The following is a 27,324-nucleotide window of genomic DNA, read 5'->3' as shown; positions in this document are numbered from 1 at the left end:
GCAATAAGGCGTAGGCTTCCCGAATGTCGTTATATTACTATATTGCTTGCACCTATCCCGTTTTTAATGCTCTGCAAAAACCAAGTGGTTAGGACCTTGGAGGTGGCGAAAAGCAGTTTTCGGACCGGTCCACAGAGACACAGCTCCCACCCTAGGATGCTGAGTCCTGACATTCCATCGCCACATACATCATTCATCAGAGGCACATAGGGTGTTTCGTGCGGCAGCCATGGCGGCGCCCCTTGCGCATTTCGATGATGAGTGGCACGATTTTAAGGAATTTGAGCCGGTTTCAGAGCAGGGGACTCGGGTGGACCGAGTAAACTTGGTTGTCGAGCATGTGACGGGCGATCTGAAGGTCCTTCCAGAGCTCAACAACAGCTTTTCTTTCGAAATAGGCAGCTTCAAGTCCATGGAAGATCTGGTGAACGATTTCGACGACAAATTGACAGTGTGTTTCCGAAATTTCAACACCAAAAATGAGAACATTGCCCATGTAAACATTAGCACCGAGGATACAACATTGAGGAACGACGAGTGAGTATGCGAAGTTAGTTTGTAACAAGACCGTTCTTCCCTTGCAACATACTATCACATTTCAATGTCTCGCTCTGCATAATTGCGTTCCACTCAAACATGCTGTCACGTGTATTGATGGTTGATGCAAGCTGCGGACACATTGTATCAGATAGGCTTATATCATATTTACACCTATTCGAGAATATTGCTATAGGCTAACAGTAATGCTACATTAATTTCACTAGAAGTTTACGTTTATAATTATGCTTTTTCATGCATTATTGTTGCTATGCACGTACTGTCAGTTGTGCTGATGACTTGTCAATAAGCAACGTTATCAATGATCATGTGACTGCTCCATCAAGCTAGATCTCAGAACTCACATAATCTCAGTTGACAACATGTCAGTGCATTGTGTCCCAAATATGCCTAACAAAGACATCCCACTAAACTCTAGATTAGAATGTTGACCCATAAACCCTTCCCTGGAGTTCAGAATAAATAGGACAATTCACATTTATCTCCCCTAAAATATGAAATATTTGGCTCATGTCTTGGGTAGAGATAGTTGATCCCACTGATCTGTTTGTGGTTAATAAATAGTTAGTATTAGGCTATGCTGTTTATAAATGATACATTAGTTATTAATGTCTCACCCTTCCCCTTTTCACTATACATAATACTGTCTTAAAGCAGTGCGGCTGTAGCATTATCAACAGTCCAAACATTGCACAGCTGGCGGATTAGTCCTCATTACATCTTTCTGCATCCAATTTGTGTTTTTGATCGAAAATGTACAGTATCATCTGGGTAAATCTTTTGTAAGATGTTTGTGAAATTTGTGGCATCTGTCCCTTAGTAACCAATATTTGGCTACATGCACAGTGCATTGTCATTATGACAAATATAACCACTGTTGACCATTATTAGAAGTTAGCTATCACTTCTGTACATGAGCTTTGGTCCTACAGGTGGTGGAGTTCACTTGTATGTGTCTCTCATCTCATTTCCTCCACAGGATCTGGAATGCTCTCGCAGATAATTATGGTAATGTCATGGCAGTGGACTGGAAACATTCTCGAACGCGCTCCCTCCATCTCCCCACTCTAAAACTTGAAGACAAACCAGTGAGTCAAGTTCTTGCTTCATAGAGGGCTCTTTCTTTGTCCCTTTCCTTTCATCCCCCCCCCCCCCCCTCTCTCTCTCTCTCTCTCTCTCTCTCTCTCTCTCTCTCTCTCTCTCTCTCTCCTTCTATCCCTACCACTCCCCCTCTCCCTACCCCTACCTTCCTGTCCAATCTGTTTATCGCCCCCAATCTAAAATTCAGAATCCATTGTGCCAGGATTTAGTTTTGATTAAATCCCCTCCCCCTGACCTGTCAGAGGGTGGATGATGTAACACTGGAACTGTCCGACGACGAGGAGCTGAGGGAACAGATGGACATGCACACCATCATCGTCTCCTGCTTCAACGACGAACCCCTCTTCACCGCAGAACAGGTAGGGCTACCCACCAATTTACCAACCTACCAACCCACAGCTCTGCCTGGAATAGACCAAGACTGACCTACACTTTATCAACGCGAGAATACAGTGGAGCAGAGCTGGGTATGGGGCTTGTGCCTGTTGCTTGAATGTGCTTCACATAGACAGATGACAGGTGGACTGAGCCTGTGTTTGTGTGTTAACCAGAGTTGGGGTCTATTCTATCGAAATGTCCAGTAAATTCAGGAATAGAATTTCATTCCAAGGAATGGAATTGCACTACATGGAGAAATGTCCAATGCAACAGACAGGAATAGAAATGGAATTGATCCCAAATGTTTGGTGTTTACCGTGTGTATTGTAGGTTATTGAGGAGATAGAGGAGATGATGCAGGACTCTCCTGACCTGGAGGCAGAGCAGAACCACCCATCTCAGTCAGACCTCTCCATGCTCTCTCTGGACATCCAGCTCTCCAGCACAAACCCCAGCTATGAAGAGCGTGAGTATATCTCTGTCAGTTAGGTGTGTGTGTGTGTGCGTGCGTGCATGTGTGTGGTGTGTGTGTGTGTGTGTAAATGGTGTGAGGGAGAGGGAGTGGTAGGTTGAAAGTGGGTTTGCATTGTTATGCTACATTTCTGTCTCTGTGTGTGTGTGTGTGTGTGTGTGTGTGCAGGAGAGAGGACCCTGTGTGTAGCAGAGCTGAATGAGATGCTAGAGGAGGTGGAGATGGCCATCAGACGTTACAGTGAGGAGCTGATTCAACACCTGGCCCTAAGGGACGAGCTGGACTTTGAAAAAGAGGTGAAGAACAGCTTCATCTCTATCCTGATAGATGTGCAGAACAGACAGAAGGAACACAGGGAATTACTGAAGAAGAAAAAAATAATCAAGAGTGGTGCCGGGGCCCCGCAGGGCCGACCAGAGAGAACACAAGCACTAGGATCAGTGAGTGACACCATGCTGTGCACACACACACACACACACACACACACACACACACACACACACACACACACACACACACACACACACACACACACACACACACACACACACACACACACATACACACACACACAAACACACACAATGCCTGCTGATGCCCCTGCTTTATAGCATTGCTTACATTCAGAGTGGACAGTTTTAGTAACCTTTTAAATGTATTCAAACCTTATACAACTTATTTCTTGCTTGTACAGATCTCTCCACTTATTACTATCTTGATACCTTATTACTTCCCTCTTTTTACAAACTCAGTTACTGGTTTATTGTTTTGGGGATATTGACCTTTTAAACCTTGCACATGGTTCCTTCTCTCTTCATCTGCTTGTTTCCTGTTTGTGTGCCTCTTACTTCCCATTTCTCTGCTTCACTTCCTTCCTCTCTAGCGCTTCAGCATGGAGGGGCTCTCCTCTGCCATTCAAAATGGCTTCCGGCAAACTTTTGGGAGCAGTGGAAGTGAAAGACAGGTGCCTATATTTCTCTCTTTCTCTCTGTCTGTTGCCCTCTTCATTGGTGCTGTGTGTGTTTTTGTTGGTCAACTAGATGGTAATTGTACATGAAGTACAATTGGTGGGACTTGCTTTAACTCATTAAAAGTATTTTTGTGGTAGTGGTAGAAGTTTAAAAAGTTTTACTTTACTATTTAAAGCAAAGTAGTTGCATATAGTCGAAGTTTAATGTAGTAAAATAATTGGTCTGATTACTTTGATAGACTACTATATCAACCATATTCATTTGGATTGTGGGGCAGTTAGATCACAAAAATGTCTCAACTACAGTTGTTGCGTGTGAAAACTAAAAGAAGAAAGACATAGAACAAAGCGATCTTCCGTTAGAAGATGGGAATAAAAGACAGGATCATGTGGACAACACTCTTAGGAAAGCAAAGCAACTCTGAATCAATCATGCTGTGGGTTTCAGATAACTAGATGCACGATTTACATTTGTAAAACGTTCAGTGTGAATGAAGTTTGATTTGAGGTGAATGGTGATGTAATGATTAGAAAGTTATAGGCTATTATTTTGGGAGAGAAATATGTAGTGATGACAACTCTTTAAAAGTAAGTTTGTGGTAGTTGAAGAACTACAGTGCCTTCAGAACGTATTCACACATTTGACTTTTTCCATATTTTGTTGTGTTACAGCCTGAATTTTAAATGGATTAAATTGAGATTTCGTGTCACTGGCCTACACACAATACTAGTTACTCCACAATACTAACCTAAATGACAGAGTGAAAAGAAGGAAGCCTGTACAGAATACAAATATTCCAAAACATGCATCCTGTTTGCAATAAGGCACTAAAGTAAAACTGCAAAAAATGTGGCAAAGAAATGAACTTTATGTCCTCAATACAAAGCGTTGTGTTTGGGGCAAATCCAACACAACACATAATTTTTAAGCATGGGGGTGGCTGCATCATGTTATGGGTGTGCTTGTCATCGGCAAGGACTGGGGAGTTTTTTTAGGATAAAAGGAAACGGAACAGAGCTAAGCACAGGCAAAATCTGGTTCAGTGTGCTTTCCTACAAACACTGGGAAACAAATTCACCTTTCAGCAGGACAATAACCTAAAACACAAGGCCAAATCTACGCTGGAGTTGCTTACCAAGACGACATTGAATGTCCTGAGTGGCCTAGTTACAGTTTTGACTTAAATTGGCTGTCTAGCAATGATCAACAACCAACTTGACAGAGCTTGAAGAATTTTTTTAAGAATAATGTGCAAATATTGTACAATCCAGGTGTGCAAAGCTCTTAGAGACTTAACCAGAAAGACTCACAGCTGTAATCGCTGCCAAAGGGGATTCTAACATGTATTGACTCAGGGGTGTGAATACTTATTTATGTAAATTAGATATTTCTGTATTTCATTTTTTTTTTTATTGCTAACATTTCCAAAAACATGTTTTCACTTTGTCGTTATGGGGTATTGTGTGTAGATGGGTGAGGAAAAACATATATTTAATCCATTTTGAATTCAGGCTGTAACACAACATAATGTGGAATAAGTCAAGGGGTATGAATACTTTCTGAAAGCACTGTATTAGGGCTGACCCCAGTTAGTCGACTGGTCGATTGTTTGGTCGATAGGCTGTTGGTCGACCAAGATTATTTTTTGTTGAGCAGTGGCAAATATACACTACATGACCAAAAGTATGTGGACATCTGCTCGTCGAACATCTCATTCCAAAATCATGAGCATTAATATGGAGTTGGTCCCCCCTTTGCTGCTATAACAGCCTTTCCACTAGGGCTGGGCGTTATGGCCTAAAACTCATATCTCAATTTTCTCAAACTTATGGGAGAATCACGATATATATCTCGAATATTGAAACGCTTTCTCTAAATAAGCTTTGTTGTACAATTAAAGGTAAAATACACTGCATTTAAAACAGTCAGCAATAATCTAATGAATTCAGAGCTTGTGAAATTATACCTAGGCTGAATATATGCCTTCAACAACCATAAGACCCACTAATAATGTAATTCATTTATGAAAATAGTTGTACATGCTTTTTTTTTGCAAAAATCACTGATCTGGCTTTCAGGTCTGTCTATAAAAATGCAATTTTTGTTACAAATTTGACCAGAACCATGCATAATGCACATTCACTAATAATGTAGCAGGCATTATAGAAAATGAACACCGGTCTCATAAACAATCTCTCAAGCACAAGCCCACGTGCTAGTAAGTAGAAAGCTAATATTTATATTTCAAGTTTAGCCAACTTGCATCTAGGTATAATTTCACAAGCTCTGAATTCAGCTAACACGGCAAAACAGTTGAATTGTTACAAACACAACCTTCTGTCCGTCTCCAACTTTTTGAACAGGTGTTGAAATAAAGTGTCCTATCTTATTTCTCAGAATGAGAACGAGTTGCCGGTTCCTTATACATTTGTTTTATGCTTATTGCACATTTATAAAACACAGACTAGACAGCTAGTATAACAATCTTTATTTGACAAAAATGCTGCTAGAGATACGTGGTACCGTAATGCGCACGCGAGACAAACTGAGCATTAATTTTCCAGAATGAATGTTCATTGGTACATCCGTTTTAGTAGTGTCTGCTCTGCTTGAAATTTGAGGAGGTTCGAAAGGTTAACTTCTCCTCTATTACAGTAAAATAATGTCTCCATGTGTTTCAGTGTCCATAAGACCGATTCTGTTGAACCAAACCTCAAATGCAAATAGCAAGTTGAAACCGTTTGTCAGAGAAGAAGAAGAGATCTCTTCTTTGTTTTTGTAAGTGGTAGGGGGAGGGACTTGGGAGAAAGAGGCGAAGCGAGAGGTTTAACTCTCGCTAAAATCTGTCCAAAATAAGCCCAATGCGTTTCTATGTGCTTATTTTGAACCTAAGCTTGTCGCCTGCCTTCCCGCCTTTTGAACAATGACTCCCATTGTTAGGGAGGAGACATGAGCATCTTGTCATTATATACAGATCTCTGGTGTAAATGGGAAGGTGCACAGCACAGAAGGAGCGAACGAGACAAGACCAAAAAGACAACATGAGAACAAGCGGACAACAACGCTCATAAAAACGAAAAATACAAAAAATCTTGATTCTGCAATACAGGCATTTGGAATATCGCGCAAAAACATACATTCTAATTAATTCAATATATCGCCCAGCCCTACTTTCCACTAGATGTTGGAACATTGCTGCGGGGACTTGCTTCCATTCAGCCACAAGAGCATTCATGAGGTCGGGCACTGATGTTGGGCAGTTAGGCCTGGCTCACAGTCGGCATTCCAATGCATCCCAAAGGTGTTCGATGGAGTTGAGGTCAGGGCTCTGTGCAGGCCAGTCAAGTTATTCCAAAACGATCGCGACTGACCATTTCTGTATGGACCTCGATTTGTGCACATCATGCTGAAACAGGAAAGGGCCATCACCAAACTGTTGCCACAAATTTGGAAGCACAGAATAATCTAGAATGTCATTGTATGCTGTAGTGTTAAGATTTCCCTTCACTGGAACTAAGGGGCCTAGCCCAAACCATGAAAAACAGCCCCAGACTATTATTCCTCCTCCACCAAACTTTACAGTTGGCACTATGCATTCGGCACGTAGTGTTCTCCTGGCATCAGTCAAACCCAGATTAGTTTGTCGAACTGCCAGATGGGGAAGCGTGATTCATCACTCCAGAGAATGCGTTTCCACTGCTCCAGAGTCCAATGGCGGCGAGCTTTACACCACTCCAGCCGACGCTTGGCATTGCGCATGGTGATCTTAAGGCTGCTCGGCCATGGAAACCCATTTCATGAAGCTGCCGACGAACAGTTATTGTGCTGACATTGCTTCCAGAGGCAGTTTGGAACTTGGTAGTGAGTGTTGTAACCGAGGACAGACGATTTTGTGTGGCCTACCACTTTGCGGCTGAGTGGTTGTTGCTCCTAGACGTTTCCACTTCACAATAACAGCACTTACAGTTGACCGGGGCAGCTCTAGCAAGGCAGAAATTTGATGAACTGACTTGTTGGAAAGGTAGCATCCTATGACGGTGCCACGTTAAAGGTCACTGAGCTCTTCATTCTACTGTCAATGTTTGTCTATGGAGATTGCATGGCTGTGTGCTCGATTTTATACACTTGTCAGCAACGGGTGTGGCTGAAATGGCTGAATCCACTAATTTGAAGGGGTGTCCGCAAAAATTATGGCACACAAGACACCTGTCTGATTCACGCCTGTCTGGGTGGACTAATCCATTGCGGAGGCCGCAGGGATGGCACACCAGTATCACAAGTAGTACATTTAGTTAATTCCCATAATTTCTAATCTACAATGTTTGTTTGGTTACGATAATTTATGTTAATGCATTCAATATATTATTATTACAGTCTTATCATTGTCATTGAAGGCGTGGACACGTTGTTTGCAAAGCGCACAACCAAGGCTACACTTGTGAGAAAAAAGTTTTGGTTTATTTCATTCCATTTACGAGTTGTCAATTTATTCATTCTTTTGTTTGGAGCGCTCCTGTCAATCTTGAGTAAAGGACACGCACGTGATTACGCATATAGAAGTAGGACTAGTCTACTTGGTCTGCAAGCAAATGTAGGCCTATAATTGTTCCCATTTGAGGATCTAATACTATTTATGATTGTCTTAACTCACCATCACTGTGGAATTTCTCAAAGTAATTTTTTCTTTGCCTCAAGCAGCGAGTAAACAAAGTCTGCTTTTACATCCATTGAAAATTACAGTTGTTCCTCAACACAGCCTATTTGAAAAATCTTTCCAGCTCTCTTCCTTTCGATTACCACTCAGCATGAAAGGGGAAGAAATGTCATGTTCTGATCCGGTGGAAGCGTCATTACATAGGTCTACCTGATTACTTCTTATCCCTTACGCAAAATAGCCTACAGCTGTGTCTGTCTGTCTAGAGCTCACCAGAGCTGGAAACTCTGAGGGCCCAGAATATTTTATACAATGTTGCATGTTTGCTAGCAGGAGCTTCAGGCCAGACCAAGTTAATACAATAGCTGACACAATGTTTCAAGTTCCTTGCATAGCCAATGTGATTTAAAGCATATTTATTTTCATCAGGATATTTTCTATCTGCAGGCTGCAATGTTTTTATTTGTTGGCTTTATGTAGGCTATTTTTACATATTGGCAATGGTAATAGAAGTTACTTTTAGATTTGTATCATTTAGATATAATTTTGATTAACCACATAACATTGATTTTGAGATATGAAGACTTTATTATAAATGAAATTAAACTGTTCCACGAAATTGTGCATATGAAAATCATAACTGGCATGCAGATCAGTAAAAATGTTATGATAACTTGACACTCCAAATGGAAAAGGTTGCCGACTGCTGGTGTAGCCTATTACCGGCAACTTCAGGAGTGTAACAACAGAGGCAGAATCTGCGAAGGCCAGCAGCAGCGGGCAGCGGGAGGAGGAGGGTCGGGAACAGGTGTTTTTCTTCTGGTTAGGCTATATTGATCTCTGGCTCCCTCTTTAGTAATTTGTGTGTCTTCATTTTTAATCGCAGTGCTTAAGCATCAGACAAGCTCAGTAGCAACATATAGTTGATTTTATTCAAACATAGGATGTGGAAAAATACACATACCAATCAGATGACTCTTGGTCAACTAAGATTTGTTTTAGTCGGGGACAGCCCTACACTGTATGTAGAATAGATTTGTATGTAGACCTACTGATAGCTAGCTGTAGTTCTAGCTAAAAATAAACTATTTAGGCTAAAAGTACATTTCCTGAAGTAAATGTGGTGTGTTTGCTAGCTTGTTTTAAAGTATGTATGGTTTTGTAAAAAGTAATGTTTTGTCATACCCGTGATATATGGTCTGATATACCACGGCTTTCAGCCAATCAGCATTCAGGGCTCGAACCAGGTTTATAATTGTAAATAAATCCCCTTTGCACATGTGCATAACTATAGATAAATCCGACATTAGAGTTTGAGTGATGAAAGTTGGACAGAGGATCTCGAAATCTCTGAGCAAGAAACACTTGAATGAACATAAAAAAACTAATGTTAGGCTCTTTTCTGGCAATTGTGCTGTTATTATGTGCCAGATGTTTAGACTACAACCCATCATTGACTTGTCATTTCAATAGGCATTGGCTACAAAAACTAATACAATTTTGCTTAGATAATGGCAGGTAGCCTATATCCCCTGATAGTCCTAAATCTAATTTCAGATAGTCTACAGTATCCTAGGCTAGATGTAGGCTAGATGTAAACTGAACGATTTAGCAGCTTGCTTAGTTCAAATTAACAGACTAATTTATTCAACATGAATAGCGAGGTGATTTCGCAATAAGAAGTGCTTGTTTCCCCAATAGCCTGCTGGAATAGGCTACTGAGGATGGGGTCATAATTTCAATCACTGAATTAAATATTATTAATATGTATATGAACTGAATATGCTTGTCAACACCAGCCAGTGTTCATGTTTTTGAATTTGTTTTACCTGTAGCCTAATCTGACTACTGTTCATATTAACACAAGGCTACAACAACAATAAACTGAAGTTATAGGCTATTTATTAAATTGATTTGCCAGCTCCAGGTAGGCTACACAAGTGGCACAAATTGATTTGCAATGACTCCAGTGATATTGTCATTTCAATATATTTATTGTATCAAATGGTAGCCTACAATGGCATATACAGTGGGGAAAAAAAGTATTTAGTCAGCCACCAATTGTGCAAGTTCTCCCACTTAAAAAGATGAGAGAGGCCTGTAATTTTCATCATAGGTACACGTCAACTATAACAGACAAAATGAGAGAGAAAAAATCCAGAAAATCACATTGTAGGATTTTTAATGAATTTATTTGCACATTTTGGTGGAAAATAAGTATTTGGTCACCTACAAACAAGCAAGATTTCTGGCTCTCACAGACCTGTAACTTCTTCTTTAAGAGGCTCCTCTGTCCTCCACTCGTTACCTGTATTAATGGCACCTGTTTGAACTTGTTATCAGTATAAAAGACACCTGTCCACAACCTCAAACAGTCACACTCCAAACTCCACTATGGCCAAGACCAAAGAGCTGTCAAAGGACACCAGAAACAAAATTGTAGACCTGCACCAGGCTGGGAAGACTGAATCTGCAATAGGTAAGCAGCTTGGTTTGAAGAAATCAACTGTGGGAGCAATTATTAGGAAATGGAAGACATACAAGACCACTGATAATCTCCCTCGATCTGGGGCTCCACGCAAGATCTCACCCCGTGGGGTCAAAATGATCACAAGAACGGTGAGCAAAAATCCCAGAACCACACGGGGGGACCTAGTGAATGACCTGCAGAGAGCTGGGACCAAAGTAACAAAGCCTACCATCAGTAACACACTACGCCGCCAGGGACTCAAATCCTGCAGTGCCAGACGTGTCCCCCTGCTTAAGCCAGTACATGTCCAGGCCCGTCTGAAGTTTGCTAGAGTGCATTTGGATGATCCAGAAGAGGATTGGGAGAATGTCATATGGTCAGATGAAACCAAAATATAACTTTTTGGTAAAAACTCAACTCGTCGTGTTTGGAGGACAAAGAATGCTGAGTTGCATCCAAAGAACACCAAACCTACTGTGAAGCATGGGGGTGGAAACATCATGCTTTGGGGCTGTTTTTCTGCAAAGGGACCAGGACGACTGATCCGTGTAAAGCAGGGGTGTCAAACGTCCGGCCGCGGGCCGGATCAGGCCCGCAAACGGGTTTAATCCGGCCCGCGAGATGATTTTGTAAAGTATAAAAATGCGCTGCAATTTTTCAATAAAATAAACTGCTGTTCCAATTGCGTCCACTGGATGGCGCAATAGCAATTGTGTTAAGCAAGCAAACTGTTTATACCGGGGCAGAGCAAGTAGGTCAAGCACGTGCAGCCAATGAGTGTTTTGCCCGCGATATTTATTACGGCTTTTACTTTTAACATTATGTGCTTTGGCACCCTCATTGCCCCAATATGTCTCTGTCAAAAAAGAGAAAAGTGGACGCAGAGTGCAGAGTGTTCCAAGAAAAATGGTCATCCTCCTATTTATTCACGGAATTGAATGGGAAAGCTGTATGTTTGGTGTGTTCACAGCATGTTGCAGTGCTGAAAGAATATAACCTTCGTCGCCACTATGTGAGTCTTCATGCCGACAAATATGACAACTTTCAAGGACAGCGGAGAAGAGAGAAGGTGAATGAACTGTTGGCGGGTCTGAAGAAACAGCAGTCTGTGTTTACTCACAGCCGAGACATCAGTGACGCTGCAGTGAAAGCTAGCTACCTCATTGCTAATGAAATCGCAGTGGCTTCAAAACCATTTAGTGACGGTGAATTTGGAAAAACATGCATGATGAAGGCAACGGAGATTGTGTGCCCTGAAAAGCGGCAGGCTTTTGCAAATATCAGCCTGACAAGAAACACAGTTGCAGACAGGATTTCCGATCTTTCAGTGGATTTGGACAGCCAGTTGAAGCAAAAAGTAAAGTCATTTATTGCATTTTCGGTTGCAATTGATGAAAGCACGGACATTACAGATGTTGCACAACTGGCCATTTTCATCCGCGGAGTTGATGACACATTGACCGTCACCGAGGAGTTCGTGGAGTTGGTGCCGATGACAGATACAACGACAGCAGCTGATATTTTTACCGCACTCGTCGGCGCGCTGGACAGGGTCGGAGTGGACTGGTCCCGCGCTGTCAGCCTGGCAACAGATGGTGCGCCCTCAATGATCGGGAAAAAAGCAGGCGTTGTGACAAAGTTCAGAGAGAAAGTGCAATCTGCAAATGGAGGACGTGATTTTTTGACTTTTCACTGTATTTTGCACCAGGAGGCTTTGTGTTGTAAGTCATTAAAGATGGATAACGTCATGAAGGTGGTCATCCAAACTGTTAATTTCATCCGATCCAGAAGCCTGAATCACCGTCAGTTTGACAGCCTTCTCAGAGAGAAAGACCACATCTATGGCCTGCCATACCACACTGAGGTAAGATGGTTAAGCCGAGGTGCTGTGCTGAGGCGTTTCTTTGATTTACGAGAATAAATTGAACAGTTCATGGAAGAAAAGGGCAAACCAGTGTTAGAATTTCATTCCGCAGAATGGATGCAGGACCTTGCATTTATGGTGGATGTTACAGAGCACCTGAATAACTTGAACAAACAGCTGCAAGGGCGCAACAAAGTTGTCACGCAGTATTATGACAGCATACGTTCTTTCAAGCTGCATCACCAACTTGCCGGTGGTGATGCAGCTCACTTCCCCTGTCTGAAAAATGTGTGCGCGACCCAACATGTGGCAGACATGAAGCGGTTCAAAGATAAAATAACGGGACTGTTACGGGAGTTTGAGCAACGCTTTCAGATTTTTGGTGAACTGGAGAAAGACTTCAACGTTTTTTGCTCGTCATTCACCGTGAATCCCTCTGATCTGCCCGTCAGCATCCAACTTGAAATAATAGACTTGCAGTGTGACTCGGATTTGAAGGGCAAATTTGCCGCAGCTGGCTTGGACACATTTTATCAGAATCTCTTGCCAGGTTACCCCAACTTGACAGCCCTCGCTGCAAAACTGTTGTGCATGTTTGGAACCACATATCTTTGTGAGCAAGTTTTCTCTGTAATGAGCATAAATAAAATAAAAGCTGCGCTCAAGGCTCACGCACAAGCACTTGAATCACATCCTGAAGTTGGCTGCCACTCAGGATGTGACGCCTGATATTGATGCGCTGGTGAAAACTAAAAGATGCCAGGTATCAGGAGTCAAATAAACTATGCAACCCCACTTAAAGTGCTGCATGAGACACCCTGATATAGTTCTGTGATCTGTGATATACTTCTGTGAATCACTGAGGCATTGTGTGTTTGTGTGTTCTTTGTCCTCAGAACTTTCAAATAACTTGAGGTGTTTTATGATTAATAGTGATGTTGTGCTTTTGGACACTGTCCTCAGGCTCCAGCTTTATGTTTATATGTTTTTATGTTGATGTGCTATTGTTTTTAATTGATTTTATTTTATTTGTATATTTAACCTATTCTTGACTCTGTGGTTCTTGCACTTGTTTGGGGAACAGGATTTCATTATTTTTATCTACATTTCTGCCTGAGAAATGACACCCTGATATAGTTCTGTGATCTGTGAAACAGTTCTGTTAATCACTGAGGCATTGTGTGTTCTTTTTTTTTTTAGAATTTTCAAATAAACTTGACGTGTTTTATGATTAATAGTGATGTTGTGCTTGTACTATTTTGGACACACTGTCCTCAGGCTCCAGCTTTATGTTGTATGTTGATCGTATTAAAACAAAGAAAACAATCTGAAGTTGTTGTTTTTAAGTTATATATACCATGATTTTTCCGGTCCGGCCCACTTGGGAATAGATTTTCCTCCATGTGGCCCCTGAGCTAAAATGAGTTTGACATCCCTGGTGTAAAGGAAAGAATGAATGGGGCCATGTATCGTGAGATTTTGAGTGAAAACCTCCTTCCATCAGCAAGGGCATTGAAGATGAAACGTGGCTGGGTCTTTCAGCATGACAATGATCCCAAACACACTGCCCGGGCAACGAAGGAGTGGCTTCGTAAGAAGCATTTCAAGGTCCTGGAGTGGCCTAGCCAATCTCCAGATCTCAACCCCATAGAAAATCTTTGGAGGGAGTTGAAAGTCTGTGTTGCCCAGCGACAGCCCCAAAACATCACTGCTCTAGAGGAGATCTGCATGGAGGAATGGGCCAAAATACCAGCAACAGTGTGTGAAAACCTTGTGAAGACTTACAGAAAACGTTTGACCTGTGTCATTTCCAAGAAAGGGTATATAACAAAGTATTGAGAAACTTTTGTTATTGACCAAATACTTATTTTCCACCATAATTTGCAAATAAATTCATTAAAAATCCTACAATGTGATTTTCTGGATTTTATTTTTTCTCCTTCTGTCTGTCATAGTTGATGTGTACCTACCACATTTAGCCTAATATCAGTTTTATTGAGGACTTTTCCCCATAAAAAGAACCAGGCGAGGTCGTTTTCCAGTGCTTTGCCTTGTTGCATTTACAGTGAATGGAATGTTGGAAATAATGATGTCACAGTGCGGCCTTTAGAATGTTGAGGAAATGCCATGAAAGTGGATGGAGGACAAAAAGAAGGACAAAAAAATGTATAACTTAAAAAGTATAAAATATATTTTAAAAAGTATGTAAGCACACTGGTCCTGACCAGTCTAAACGTTGTAATGTTTCAACAGCGTTTCTAGCTTGAATAGTGTAAGAGGAGTAGCTTGCTAAATAATAATACAAAAAAGTCTGAAATATGACAAAGATTTAAAGTTGGGACTTTTGCTTTGCAAGTCCCACCTAAAAATGCTGATCCACCCAGCGTTACATTTCCATAAACTGAATATGAATTACTCGCTGTCTCACCTCGAGGTGAGACAGTATTTAAGAAGGAATCTTAACAAACATCACTAAGTTAATTGCCTTTCTACAATGGTTGTCCACTTCTACTCTCATGGAGCAGCAATTTAACAATCGTATTTAGCCTAGTGAAAGTCTTCACACCCCTTGCACAGTTTTTCATAAATGTCTGCCTTAAAATTAAATGTAAAAAGGGATTCAATTAGATTTTTTCCCGACCAATCTACACAACCTACTCCACAATTTCAATGTAAAAGAAAATTATAGAAAATGTTCTTAATTAATTAGAACAAAAAACTAAGATTTGCGTATGTCTTCACACCCCAGAGGTAATACTTGGTGGCAGCACTTTTGGCAGCCATTACAGCTGTGAGAGGAAAAGTTGTGTGAAGTTGGTAGGATCTCATTCAAAATGATTCACAGCTGTAATGCCTGCCAATGGTGGTTCCACTAAGTATTAACTCTGGGGTGTGAAGACATATGCAATCAAGACTTGTTTTTTTAATTTGAATTAATTTGGGGGAAATGTTCCATAATTCTTCTTTCATTTTGAAAATGTGGGATAGGTTGTGTAGATCAGTAGGAAAACAATATAATATGTAACACCTTTTAGATTGAATTTTAAGGCAGAAAAATGTGAAAAGTGTACAAGGGGTGTTTACACTGTCACTAGGCTTATTCTCTCTCTTCTTCTCTGTCGTTTCTACCCCATGGTCTCTCTTAGTATCTGACCACAGTCATCCCTTATGAGAAGAAAGGAGGTCCTCCATCGGTGGAAGATCTTCAGATCCTTACCCAAAGTAAGTGGCTGTCAGGTGCAGAGCATTTATCCCCCACCCATCACACGAATCTTAAATAAATAAAAACATTTGTGCTACTTGAAGTACAGGGTACAGTTGTTTATCTAGTGTTACAGATGGTTGACATACCCTGGTCAAATAAATTCCTGGAGTAAATAAATGTTTCTGATTGGTTTGTGTTTCTGTTGCAGTCCTGCAAGCTATGAGAGACGACAGTGACAAGGTGCCCAGTCTTCTGACAGACTATATTCTCAAAGGTGAATACACTCAGCCTCTCCCTATGTACATTTTAACATTAGTAGGCTATATTACTGTGAGTTATGTGTTGTTGGCATACTGTTGTCTCTGCATTTTTGTAGAATTCAAGAACATAACGATTATTGATAACTCCTGATTTTCACATAAGGCTATTTTAAGTTAGGCTTTTCTACTGTTTAAGTTGTTGTGCCTTTTCTTTTGTGTGTATGGTACAGGGCAATTTACAGTTACGTGATCTCCGTTTTCCTTAATTCCTTTCTTAAAAAATGTTTCTCTCCATTCTTCATTTTCTGTTCAATGTCTCGCTGCATTGTACTTGCTAGCTCTGGTGTGAGAGCCATGGACAGAGAGGTTTGTGACAGACATTCACAGACACTGTGCACTGTGTGGTGTAGTTCACTCACTGCGGGAGAGCACACCTAGTAGCCACTGAGCTTTAGTGTATTGTAACCGTACCCTGCCCTTGTGTCCTGTCACTGCCCGGCCCGCCACCCACCCTCACTGTCACACTGCTGCTGTTTAGGGTATGGTAGCGGGTATGGTAGACCCCATTGCTGCTCCCGTTGGTGTCACAAAGTTATCCCTGACCCACGACCTTGCTTTGCGTAACCCTTCACATCCTTAAGTGATCCCAAATGGACCTTACGGGTTCTCCTGAACCGCTTCCTGGGAAGCGCTACTCTTACAACCATTGGAACCTATTTCTCTTTCTGGGCTCACTGAATACTAAATGGCTGTATTGGCATATTGTGTATTGTTGTCGTTGCTGTTTCAAGTGTGTTTGGATTCCTTGAGACTGTTTTCCTGATCAAACCTAGATACAGGTACTTGGTTATTTTATTTATCCTGTTTCACTATTTAATTCCTTTTTCTCCACCCAAGTTTTTCCATTTCTTACTTTAGTATTTTCCCGTAGTAGCCTAACTGGCATTCACACCTAGTCTCAGCCATACTCATTTATATGTGTTTTCCACAGTGCTTTGCCCAACATAGACTGGAAGGACGATAACTGACAATTTGGAAACGAGGTGAGGGATCTGGTTTCAATGTCAACAAACAAAATGGAGAGGACTCGCTCACTGTGGAAAAACACAAAAAAACATAAGCACACTTAATTTATTCTTTATGATGCATGGGATTTTACCTCAAGTTGCTCCTTTTTGTGTAACACCCATAATGTTTTTTTTTTTTTTTTTACCTCATTCAGTTTTATTTTCTCTGTGTTGAGCATGGTGATTTCACAAACCTTGTGTATTTTTTTTAATTGTTTTTACTTTAAGTGCAGTGTAAAATACAGTACTCAAAGTCATAAGAAAGATACTCATAAATTATAGTGTAGCATCTACTGTATGTGGCTGATTTTAACAGCCTTTTGGGTTGTGTCTTAATTTGATTAACCTAATCTGAATGTCTCAGAAATGACTGAGCTACACTCCACAGCAATTGTAATATCAGGGATATGAAACATTTTAGATTTGTTTAAAAGTGCATAAATACATTTCATTAATAAAATCAACCTTGAACTAAATACTGACATTATTCTACACAACTCAGTCCTCCATTTGGCCTCCCTAAAAGCACTGCACATATATATTTTTGTCATAGCTAAATACTGTAGTAGTACCATTGTTGTCATACTTAGAAGGAAGTGCAAAGGTAATGGGAACAGAACTGTAATTCATTACAAAGCACTGATGTGACTACTAGCTATGCATTTGAGTAAATAATGACTCACTGAAGCCCTGAATCAGAGGCACCATGCAGTCCAGACCTGGCCAGTCTGTGAAGGTTGTATTTCTACACACAAGAAATGAACATGCCTTTGTATTTGCCAGAATTTTTTGTACATTGTAAATGACTTATTTTTAACCAAATGTTATTATACTGAGCTACTTATCTGCTACACTATTAATTTATTTTGTAAATATTTTATTTCAAATACATTTATAAAGTCAATGGTAAACCCAATTTAATCTGTTTTTGTTTCATTACTGAGTCAACTCTCTTTTTTTCTCCTTGCTCATACAGCATACTCCAGCTATTCGTCAATGACAATGATATGGAACAACATAGACAGACTTATTTAGTTATGCAAACTCAACCTTACATTTAGCCAGTACCCCTGGCCAGTGCTTTTAATATTGTAACAGACAGCCATGCTCTTTCAATGCATTGAAGGGTTTGCCTGAATGACGGTGTTGCGACTTTACTCTAATCCTCATTGGAACATGGGGAAATCATAAAGCTAGTGTTATATTGAACACAAAACATTGACAGTTAACTCATTTTTCCAACTCCAACTAGGAGAATAAAACATTGGAAAGAGGAACAACATACACTACCGGTCTAAAGTTTTAGAACACCTACTCATTCAAGGGTTTTTCTTAATTTTTTTACTATTTTCTACATTGTATAATAATGGTGAAGAAATCAAAACTATGAAATAACACATATGGAATCATGTAGTAACCCAAAAAGTGTTAAACAAATCGCAAATAAATTCCACATATTCACTTTTAAGAAGGCACACCTGTTAATTGAAATGCATTCCAGGTGACTACCTCATGAAGCTGGTTGAGAGAATGCCAAGAGTGTGCAAAGCTGTCATCAAGGCAAAGGGTGGCTATTTGAAGAATCTCAAATATATCATATATTTTCATTTGTTTAACACTTTTTTGGTTACTACATGATTCAATATGTGTTATTTCATAGTTTTGATGTCTTCACTATTATTCTACAATGTAGAAAATAGTCAAAATAAAGAAACTCTTGAATGAGTAGGTGTTCTAAAACTTTTGACCGGTAGTGTATATGGATCCAATGGTTTGTGCAAATGTGAGAGAGATGGCTCCTTTGGTACCAGTGTCTTTCACTTCACCAGTAGGCCTATAGATACTTGAGGATAAGAGTAACTCACACTTGCATATAATACATGTGAAATACAAAAACAAACACACACTCCAAAACACACTGTTGTTTCATTATCAGCTGGACACGTGTCAGCCGAACCATGTCCAGCTAGCTTAGAGGAACCAGATGAAATAAATAAAAGGCTGTTTTGGCAGCTAGGCCAAACCAATAGGTAGCTACCAGTGGTAACATGATTGCATGATGCGTGGGATGATCAGGCCATGTGACAACCAAACCAACACATGGCACCCCATGAAGAACTTGAAGATACCACAAGAATATCACTATTGTTTGGAATGAGAATGAAACACAAAGATCATGTCTAGAGATAATATCACTGCTTCATATTATATCCAAATGGAGTTACATTTCAAGATAGGAAACTGATATTTGATATCTGAGATGATCAAATTCTCATCATGGTAAACTGAGATAAACTCATTCACTATTGCGAAATGGAGCATATGAATGGAGACATGTCATGACAGAATATCTCATGTTAAATAGAGGCCTCATCTGCAAAAAGCATATGAAGAGTTTCATACCCAAATTATATATATCAATTTTCAGACATGTTGGTAAATTAACTTTGATTGTTTAAAGAAATTAAAAGAGATTGGTGTGCTTTTCACTATCTAATCATGGCATGGGGTTGTTTAATGACAGGCATGTATTTGTTTAAAATCTATCACTTCATAGTTTCATTTCAGAGAGACAAATAGTCATGTTTGTTTTGCAAAATGCTATATATCCGCCTCACACAGTGCAATAACTAGTACTGCTAGGTTTTACACAGTCAAATGTAACAAATAACTACATTTTTTATAAATAAATGTACAAATTATACATTTGTGACAGCTACACTATATATGCAAAAGTATGTGGACACCCTTTCAAATTAGTGGATTTGGCTATTTCAGCCACACCCGTTGCTGACAGGTGTATAAAATCAAGCACACAGCCATGTAGAATGGCCTCACTGAAGAGCTCAGTGACTTTCAACGTGGCACCGTCATAGGATGCCACCTTTCCAACAAGTCAGTTCATACGATTTCTGCCCTGTTAGAGTGGCCCTGGTCAACTGTAAGTGCTGTTGTTGTGAAGTGGAAACGTCTAGGAGCAACAACGGCTCAGCCGCGAAGTGGTAGGCCACACAAGTGCTGAAGCACGTATCGCGTAAAAATTGTCTGTCCTCAGTTGCAACACTCACTACCGAGTTCCAAACTGCCTCTGGAAGCAACGTCAGCACAATAACTGTTCGTCAGGAGCTTAATAAAATGGGTTTCCATGGCTGAGCAGCCGCACACAAGCCTAAGATCACCATGCGCAATGCCAAGCGATGGATGGAGTGGTGTAAAGCTCGCCGCCATTGGACTCTGGAGCATTGGAAACGCTTTCCCTGGAGTGATGAATCCCATCTGGCAGTCCGAAGGACAAACCTGGGAGATGCCAGGAGAACGCTACCTACCCCAATGCATAGTGCCAACTGTAAAGTTTGGTGGTGGAGGAATAATGGTCTGGGGCTGTTTTTCATGGTTCAGGCTAGGCCCCTTAGTTCCAGTGAAGGGAAATAATACTACAGCATACAATGACATTCTAGACGATTCTGTGCTTCCAACTTTGTGGCAATAGTTTGGGGAAGGCCCTTTCCTGTTTCAGCATGACAATGCCCCCATGCACAAAGTGAGCTCCATACTGCAATGGTTTGTCGAGATCGGTATGGAAGAACTTGAATGGCCTGCACAGAGCCCTGACCTCAACCCCTTCGAACACCTTTGGGATGAATTGGAACGCCAACTGCGAGCCAGGCCTAATCACCCAACATCAGTGCTCAACTTCACTAATGCTCTTGTGGCTGAATGGAAGCAAGTCCCCGCAGCAATGTTCCAACATCTAGTGGAAAGCCTTCCCAGAAAGTGGAGGATGTTATAGCAGCAAAGCGGGACCAACTCCATATTAATCCCCATGATTTTGGAATGAGATGTTCGACGAGTACATACTTTTGGTCATGTAGTGTATAAATATATATATATCAGTCAAAAGTTTGGACACTCCTACTCATTCAAGGGTTTTTCTTTATTTAAACTATTTTCTACATTGTAGAATAATAGTGAAGACATCAAAACTATGAAATAACACATATGGAATCATTTAGTAACCAAATAGTGATAAACAAATCCAAATATATTTTATATTTGAGATTCTTCAAAGTAGCCACCCTTTGCCTTGATGACAGCTTTGCACACTCTTGGCATTCTCTCAACCAGCTTCATGAGGTAGTCACCTGGAAGATATTACAATTAACAGGTGTGAAAAAAATAAGAATTTACATTACCATGTAGTTTACCAATAAAATGGTCTGATGGTGATGTGGATATACTCGGAATACATATCCCAAAGGAAATAAATGATCTCACTTCAATACATTTTTATAGAAAGTTAGCAAAAATAGATAAGATCTTACTACCATGGAAAGGTAAATACCTGTCAATTTGTGGAAAAATCACCCTGATTTACGCTTTAGTATTATCCCAGTTTACCTATTTGCTTATGGTCTTGCCTACGCATAGCGAACAGTTTTTTAAATTATATGAGAAAAAAATATTCAATTTTATTTGGAATGGCAAGCCAGACAAAATTAAAAGGGCCTATTTATATAATGAATATGAATTCGGAGGACAGAAATTATTAAATATTAAAGCATTAGACCTATCACTAAAAGCTTCAGTCATACAAAAGTTATACTTAAATCCGAACTGGTTCTCAAGCAAATTAGTAAGATTGTCCCACCCAATGTTCAAGAATGGCCTTTTTCCCTTTATTCAGATTACAACAACTCATTTTCAGTTATTTGAAAAGGAAATCATCTCCCAGATATCACTATTTCTAAAACAAGCCATAGAAAGTTGGTTGCAATTTCAATTTAATCCTCCAGAAATGACAGAACAAATAATGCAACAAATATTGTGGTTAAATTCAAATATACTAATTGACAAAAAAACCTTTATTTTTTGACAGAATGTTTAAAAAAGGTATAATCTTCGTAAATGATGTCATCGGTAGGACTGGTGGAGTTATGTCGCACATGCAGCTAACAAAAACATATGGAAATGTCTGCTCTACCCAAGACTACAACCAAATAATTGCAGCCTTACCGCAAAAGTGGAAGAGGAAAGTGGAAGGGGGAGAAAGTAAGGAACTTTTCTGTCGGCCTTGCATTAAAGAACATAATTGGTTAAGGAAAACTGTGATAAATAAAAAAAGTATATCAGTTTCACTTAAGGACCAAAGGATTGACAGCCGTCCCATATAGATTGCAAAATAGTTGGGAAGAGATTTTTGACGTACCAATCCCATGGCATAGTGTTTATGAACTGACACGCAAAACGACACCGGATTCAAAAATTAGAATATTTCAATTTAAATTATTATATAAATTCTTGCTACCAATAGAATGTTATTTATATGGGGGATACAATCTTCCCAGCTCTGCATATTTTGCTGTGAAGAGACAGAATCATTAGATCATTTGTTTTGGTTCTGTCCATTTGTTTTTGGACACAGGTCCAGGAATGGCTAAAGGATTGCAATATTTACCTGGAGCTAACGTTGTAGATAGCATTACTGGGTGATCTGAAAAGTCATAGTCAATCGATCAATAATATAATAATACTTTTAGCAAAAAAAATTTTTTTTAATTCACAATCTGTAGAAGCAATGAGAATAGAAAGGTTCAGAACTTTTGTAAAACATCACAGTACGGTGGAAATATATATGGCAAATAGAAATCCTATATGGATGGTGTTATGAGATAGATGGGAGGTATTGAATGGAGTTGAAGGATGGGACTAATAACAAATAACAACAAATAATAACAAGATAACTAATAATGTAAGCATACTGTGTCCATAATAAGTATATAGGTTGTATGTTGGGAGCTTTTGGGAAAGAGCACAGTTAGAAAGATATGGCATATAGAAGCAAACCGGATGGACATCATGAAAATGATCGGAGAGGTTGAGAGTAGAAGAAGTTCAGGAGCAAAAACAAATAAAATATAATTATTGTAAAATTGACTGTGTCCATAAGGTGTAGATAGTAAGTATAGGCTGGAAGTAGAGGCCTGGGCATTGTTGTTCACTAATTTACCCCAAGTAGGGAAAGGATGGCGGGGTTGAAAAGTAATAAAGGGGAGTATATATATAAAAAACATGGGGGATTTGGAAGTGATGCAGACAATTACATTGATAGAAGTTACAATCAATCTGCAATATTAAGCTGATCTACCCCCAGAAAAAAAAAAAGAAAAAAAAAAGAATTAACAGGTGTGCCTTGTTAAAAGTTAATTTGTGGAATTTATGTATTTCTTGAGCCAATCAGTTGTGTTGTGACATGGTAGGGTTGGTATACAGAAGATAGCCCTATTTGGTAAAAGACAAAGACCATATTATGGCAAAAACAGCTGAAATAAGCAAAGAGAAACGACAGTCCATCATTACTTTAAGACATGAAGGAAAGGAAGACCCAGAGTTACCTCTGCTGCAGAGGATAAGTTCATTAGAGTTACCAGCCTCAGAAATTGCAGCCCAAATAATTGCTTCACGGAGTTCAAGTAACAGACACATCTCAACATCAACTGTTCAGAGAAGATTGCGTGAATCAGGTCTTCATGGTCGATTTGCTACAAAGAAACCACTACTAAAGGACACCAATATGAAGAAGAGACTTGCTTGGGCCAAGAAACACAAGCAATGGACATTAGACCGGTGGAAATCTGTCCTTTGGTCTGATGAGTCCAAATTTGAGATTTTTGGTTCCAACTGCCGTGTCTTTGTGAGATGCAGAGTAGGTGAACGGATGACCTCTGCATGTGTGGTTCCCACCGTGAAGCATGGAGGAGGAGATGTGGTGGTGCTTTGCTGGTGATCTCCTGAGTGGCGCAGTGGTCTAAGGCACTGTATCGCAGTGCTAGCTGTGCCACTAGAGATCCTGGTTTGAATCCAGGCTCTGTCGTAGCTGGCCGTGACCGGGAGACCCATGGGGCGGCGCACAGGACAATGACCCAACACACCTCCAGCCTGCGTAAGGGCTATTTGACCAAGAAGGAGAGTGATGGAGTGCTGCATCAGATGATCTGGCCTCCACAATCACCCGACCTCAACCCAATTGAGATGATTTGGGATGAGTTGGACCGCAGAGTGAAGGAAAAGCAGCCAACAAGTGCTCAGCATATGTGGGAACTCCTTCAAGACTGTTGGAAAAGCGTTCCAGGTGAAGCTGTTTGAGAGAATGCCAAGAGTGTGCAAAGCTGTCATCAAGGCAAAGGGTGGCTACTTTGAAGAATCTCAAATATATTTTGATTTGTTTAACACTTTTTTGGTTACTACATGATTCCATATGTTATTTCATAGTTTTGATGTCTTACCTATTATTCTACAATGTAGAAAATAGTAAAAATAAAGAAAAACCCTTCAATGAGTAGTTGTGTCCAAACTTTTCACTGTTACTTTATATATAAAATAAATAATTAAATACAGTAATATGAGATCTGTATGTAAAACATTTAGCAGATGCGCTTATCCTGAGCGACTTAAAGTAAGTGCATTCACATTAAGACAGCTTGGTGAGACAACCACATATCACAGTCAAATATACAGTATACAAATATTCCATTCCACCTAAACAATGGATATACAGCGCCTTCAGAAATGATTCATACTCCTTGACTTATTCCACATTTTGTTGTGTTACAGCCTGAATTTAAAATGTATCAAATATTGAAAAAAATCTCACCAATCTACACACAGTACCCATAATGACAAAATAAAAACATGTTTTTAGAAATGTTTGCAAATGTATTGAAAATGAATTACAGAAATATCTCATTTACATAAGTATTCACACCCATGTGTCAATACTTTGTAGAAGCACCTTTGGTAGTGATTACAGCTGAGTCTTTCTGGGTAAGTCTCTAAGAGATTTCCACACCTGGATTGTAAAATATTTGCAATAAATTATTATTTTCAAAATTCTTCAAGCTCTGTCAAATTGGTTGTTGGTCATTGCTAGACAACCATTTTCAAGTCTTTCCATAGATTTTCAAGTAGATTTAAGTCAAAACTGTAACTCGGCCACTCAGGAATATTCACTGTCTTCTTGGTAAGCAACTCCAGTGTAGATTTGAATCCATCTCCCAGTGTCTGGTGGAAAGCAGACTGAACCAGGTTTTCCTCTAGGAATTTGCCTGTGCTTAGCTCCATTCCATTTATTTTTTATCCTGGAAAACTTCCCAGTCCCTAACGATGACAAGCATACCCATAACATGATGCAGCCACCACTATGCTTGAAAATATGGAGAGTTGTACTCAGTTTGTGTTGTATTGGATTTGCCCCAAACATAACACTTTGTATTCTTGACAAAAAGTTAATTGCTTTGCCAAATGTTTTGCAGTATTACTTTAGTGCCTTGTTGCAAACAGGATGCATGTTTTGGAATATTTGTTATTCTGTACAGGCTTCATTCTTTTCACTCTGTCATTTAGGTTAGTATTGTGGAGTAACTACAATGTTGTTGATTCATCCTCAGTTTTCTCCTGTTACAGCCATTCAACTCTGTAACTGTTTTAAAGTCACCACTGGCCTCATGGTGAAATCCCTGAGCAATTTCCTTCCTCTCTGGTAAATGTGTTAGGAAGGATGCCTGTATCTTTGTAGTGTCTGTGTATTGATACACCATCTAAAGTGTAATTAAATAAATTCACCATGCTCAAAGGGATATTTATTGTCTGCATTCTTTTTTTTTTACCCATCTACCAATAGGTGCCCTTCTTTGTGAGGCATTGGAAAACCTCCTTGGTCTTTGTGGTTGAATCTGTGTTTGAAATTCACTGCTCAACTGAGGGACCTTACAGATAATTATATGTGTGGGGTACAGAGATGAGGTAGTCATTCAAAAATAATGTTAAACACTATTATTGCACACAGAGTGAGTCCATGCAACTTATTATGTGACTTGTTAAGCCATTCTATACTCCTGAACTTATTTAGGCTTGCCATAACAAAGGGGTTGAATACTCATTGACTCAAGACATTTCAGCTTTTCATTTTTTATAAATTTGTAAAAATTTCGAAAAACATATTTCCACGTTGGCATTATGGGGTATTGTGTGTAGGCCAGCGAAAAAAATCTCTATTTAATATTTTTTTATTTAGGCTGTAAAAATGTCAAGGGGTGTGAATACTTTCTGAAGGCACTGTATGGCAGTCCAATACATATGAACGGATCTGAGAGCTACAGTCTCTGCCATTATCTTGTATTTTTACCCAAAGTTTTCTGTGATGATGTTGTGGATATTGAGCTGTACAAATAATCAGACTTTGATATACATTTTCTTCCAGTTTGCCTGAAAGGCATCAAGATTATTGGCAAGTGTTTCCTGGCCGATGCCGCTAAGAAGAACTACCACACAGCCTACGATGATTGCATTGCTAAAGGGGGCACAATCAGCACCCCTCTGACAGGGGATGACAACGATCAACTCGTCAACTACGTCCGCCGGAGCATCGGCCCAGAGGAACACATTTGGCTGAGCATCAATGACATGGGGACTGAGGGGGAATTGCTCGACCAGGCGGGCACCAACCTGCGCTTTAAGAACTGGGAGACTGACATTACCAACCAGACGGTGGACGTACCCACAACTGTGCCATTCTTTCCACCACTGCCAATGGAAAGTGGTTCGATGAGAGCTGTCGTGCTGAGAAGGTGTCTGTCTGCGAGTTCAACATAGTCTGAGAGCCAAATACTTTTATTCTGTTGTATCAGTCTCAACATCTACACTATATGGAAATATAATGCATGCACAATAATCTCTGTAATATCTGTATTATAACCTGTCTCACCACTGTGGTTTGAAATGTGGAAATGTGGAACCAACATGATTAAAAGTAACCTATTTTACACAAAAAATCCAATGCTGCAAGGGATGCTACACAGTACTATTATGCCCTCTTTATACATTAATATTCTTTCAGACTTTTTAAAATGTGTAATTTATTAGGATCCCCAATGGCAACAGCTAGTCTGACAGGGGTCCGACAAATAACGAAGAAGACATTACTGAAAAAATACTTTACAATTTACATACATTTAAAAATATGAACATGTAGTGTGCGTGTGTGTTTGCATCTATCATTTACACATACATGGCAGTACATACACAACAAGTAGGTCACATGGGGGATAGGTGTTGTGCGGTGAGGTGTTGATTTATTATTAATTTTTAAAACCAGGTTTGCTGTTCACATGTGCTATATGATAGGAAAGGGAGTTCCATGCAATCATGGCTCTGTATAATACTGTACATTTCCTTGCATTTGTTCTGGACCTGGGGACTGTGAAAATAACCCTGGTGGAATGTCTGGTGGGGTAAGTGTGTGAGTCAGTGCTGTGTGTAAGTTCACTAC

At 39.9% G+C, this 27,324-nt stretch overlaps 2 protein-coding genes across 2 annotated transcripts; both read left to right on the top strand.

Annotated features, from left to right (window-relative positions):
• Window positions 1–229: 229 nt before the first annotated feature.
• On the top strand, window positions 230–17,045 carry LOC311115418 (fasciculation and elongation protein zeta-2-like; the record flags this gene model as incomplete). Its single annotated transcript, XM_084157306.1, has 9 exons — window positions 230–537; window positions 1,538–1,646; window positions 1,902–2,018; window positions 2,368–2,503; window positions 2,678–2,949; window positions 3,393–3,473; window positions 15,615–15,690; window positions 15,882–15,958; window positions 16,925–17,045. The coding sequence occupies 9 exons, from the start codon at window positions 230–232 to the stop codon at window positions 16,955–16,957; spliced, it is 1,209 nt and encodes a 402-aa protein (XP_084013432.1). The 3' UTR covers window positions 16,958–17,045.
• Window positions 17,046–20,532: 3,487 nt separating this feature from the next.
• On the top strand, window positions 20,533–26,653 carry LOC311108630 (tetranectin-like; the record flags this gene model as incomplete). The annotated part of the gene is made up of 3 exons (XM_084151311.1): window positions 20,533–20,575; window positions 26,257–26,489; window positions 26,537–26,653. The coding sequence occupies 3 exons, from the start codon at window positions 20,533–20,535 to the stop codon at window positions 26,651–26,653; spliced, it is 393 nt and encodes a 130-aa protein (XP_084007437.1).
• Between the last annotated feature and the right edge of the window lie 671 nt (window positions 26,654–27,324).

Source organism: Coregonus lavaretus (genome assembly GCF_964263955.1).
Source record: "Coregonus lavaretus genome assembly, chromosome: 3".
NCBI classification, from domain to species: Eukaryota; Metazoa; Chordata; class Actinopteri; order Salmoniformes; family Salmonidae; genus Coregonus; species Coregonus lavaretus.
The sequence above is the reverse complement of the archived record's forward strand: the minus strand, read 5'-3'. Positions and strand labels throughout refer to the sequence as shown.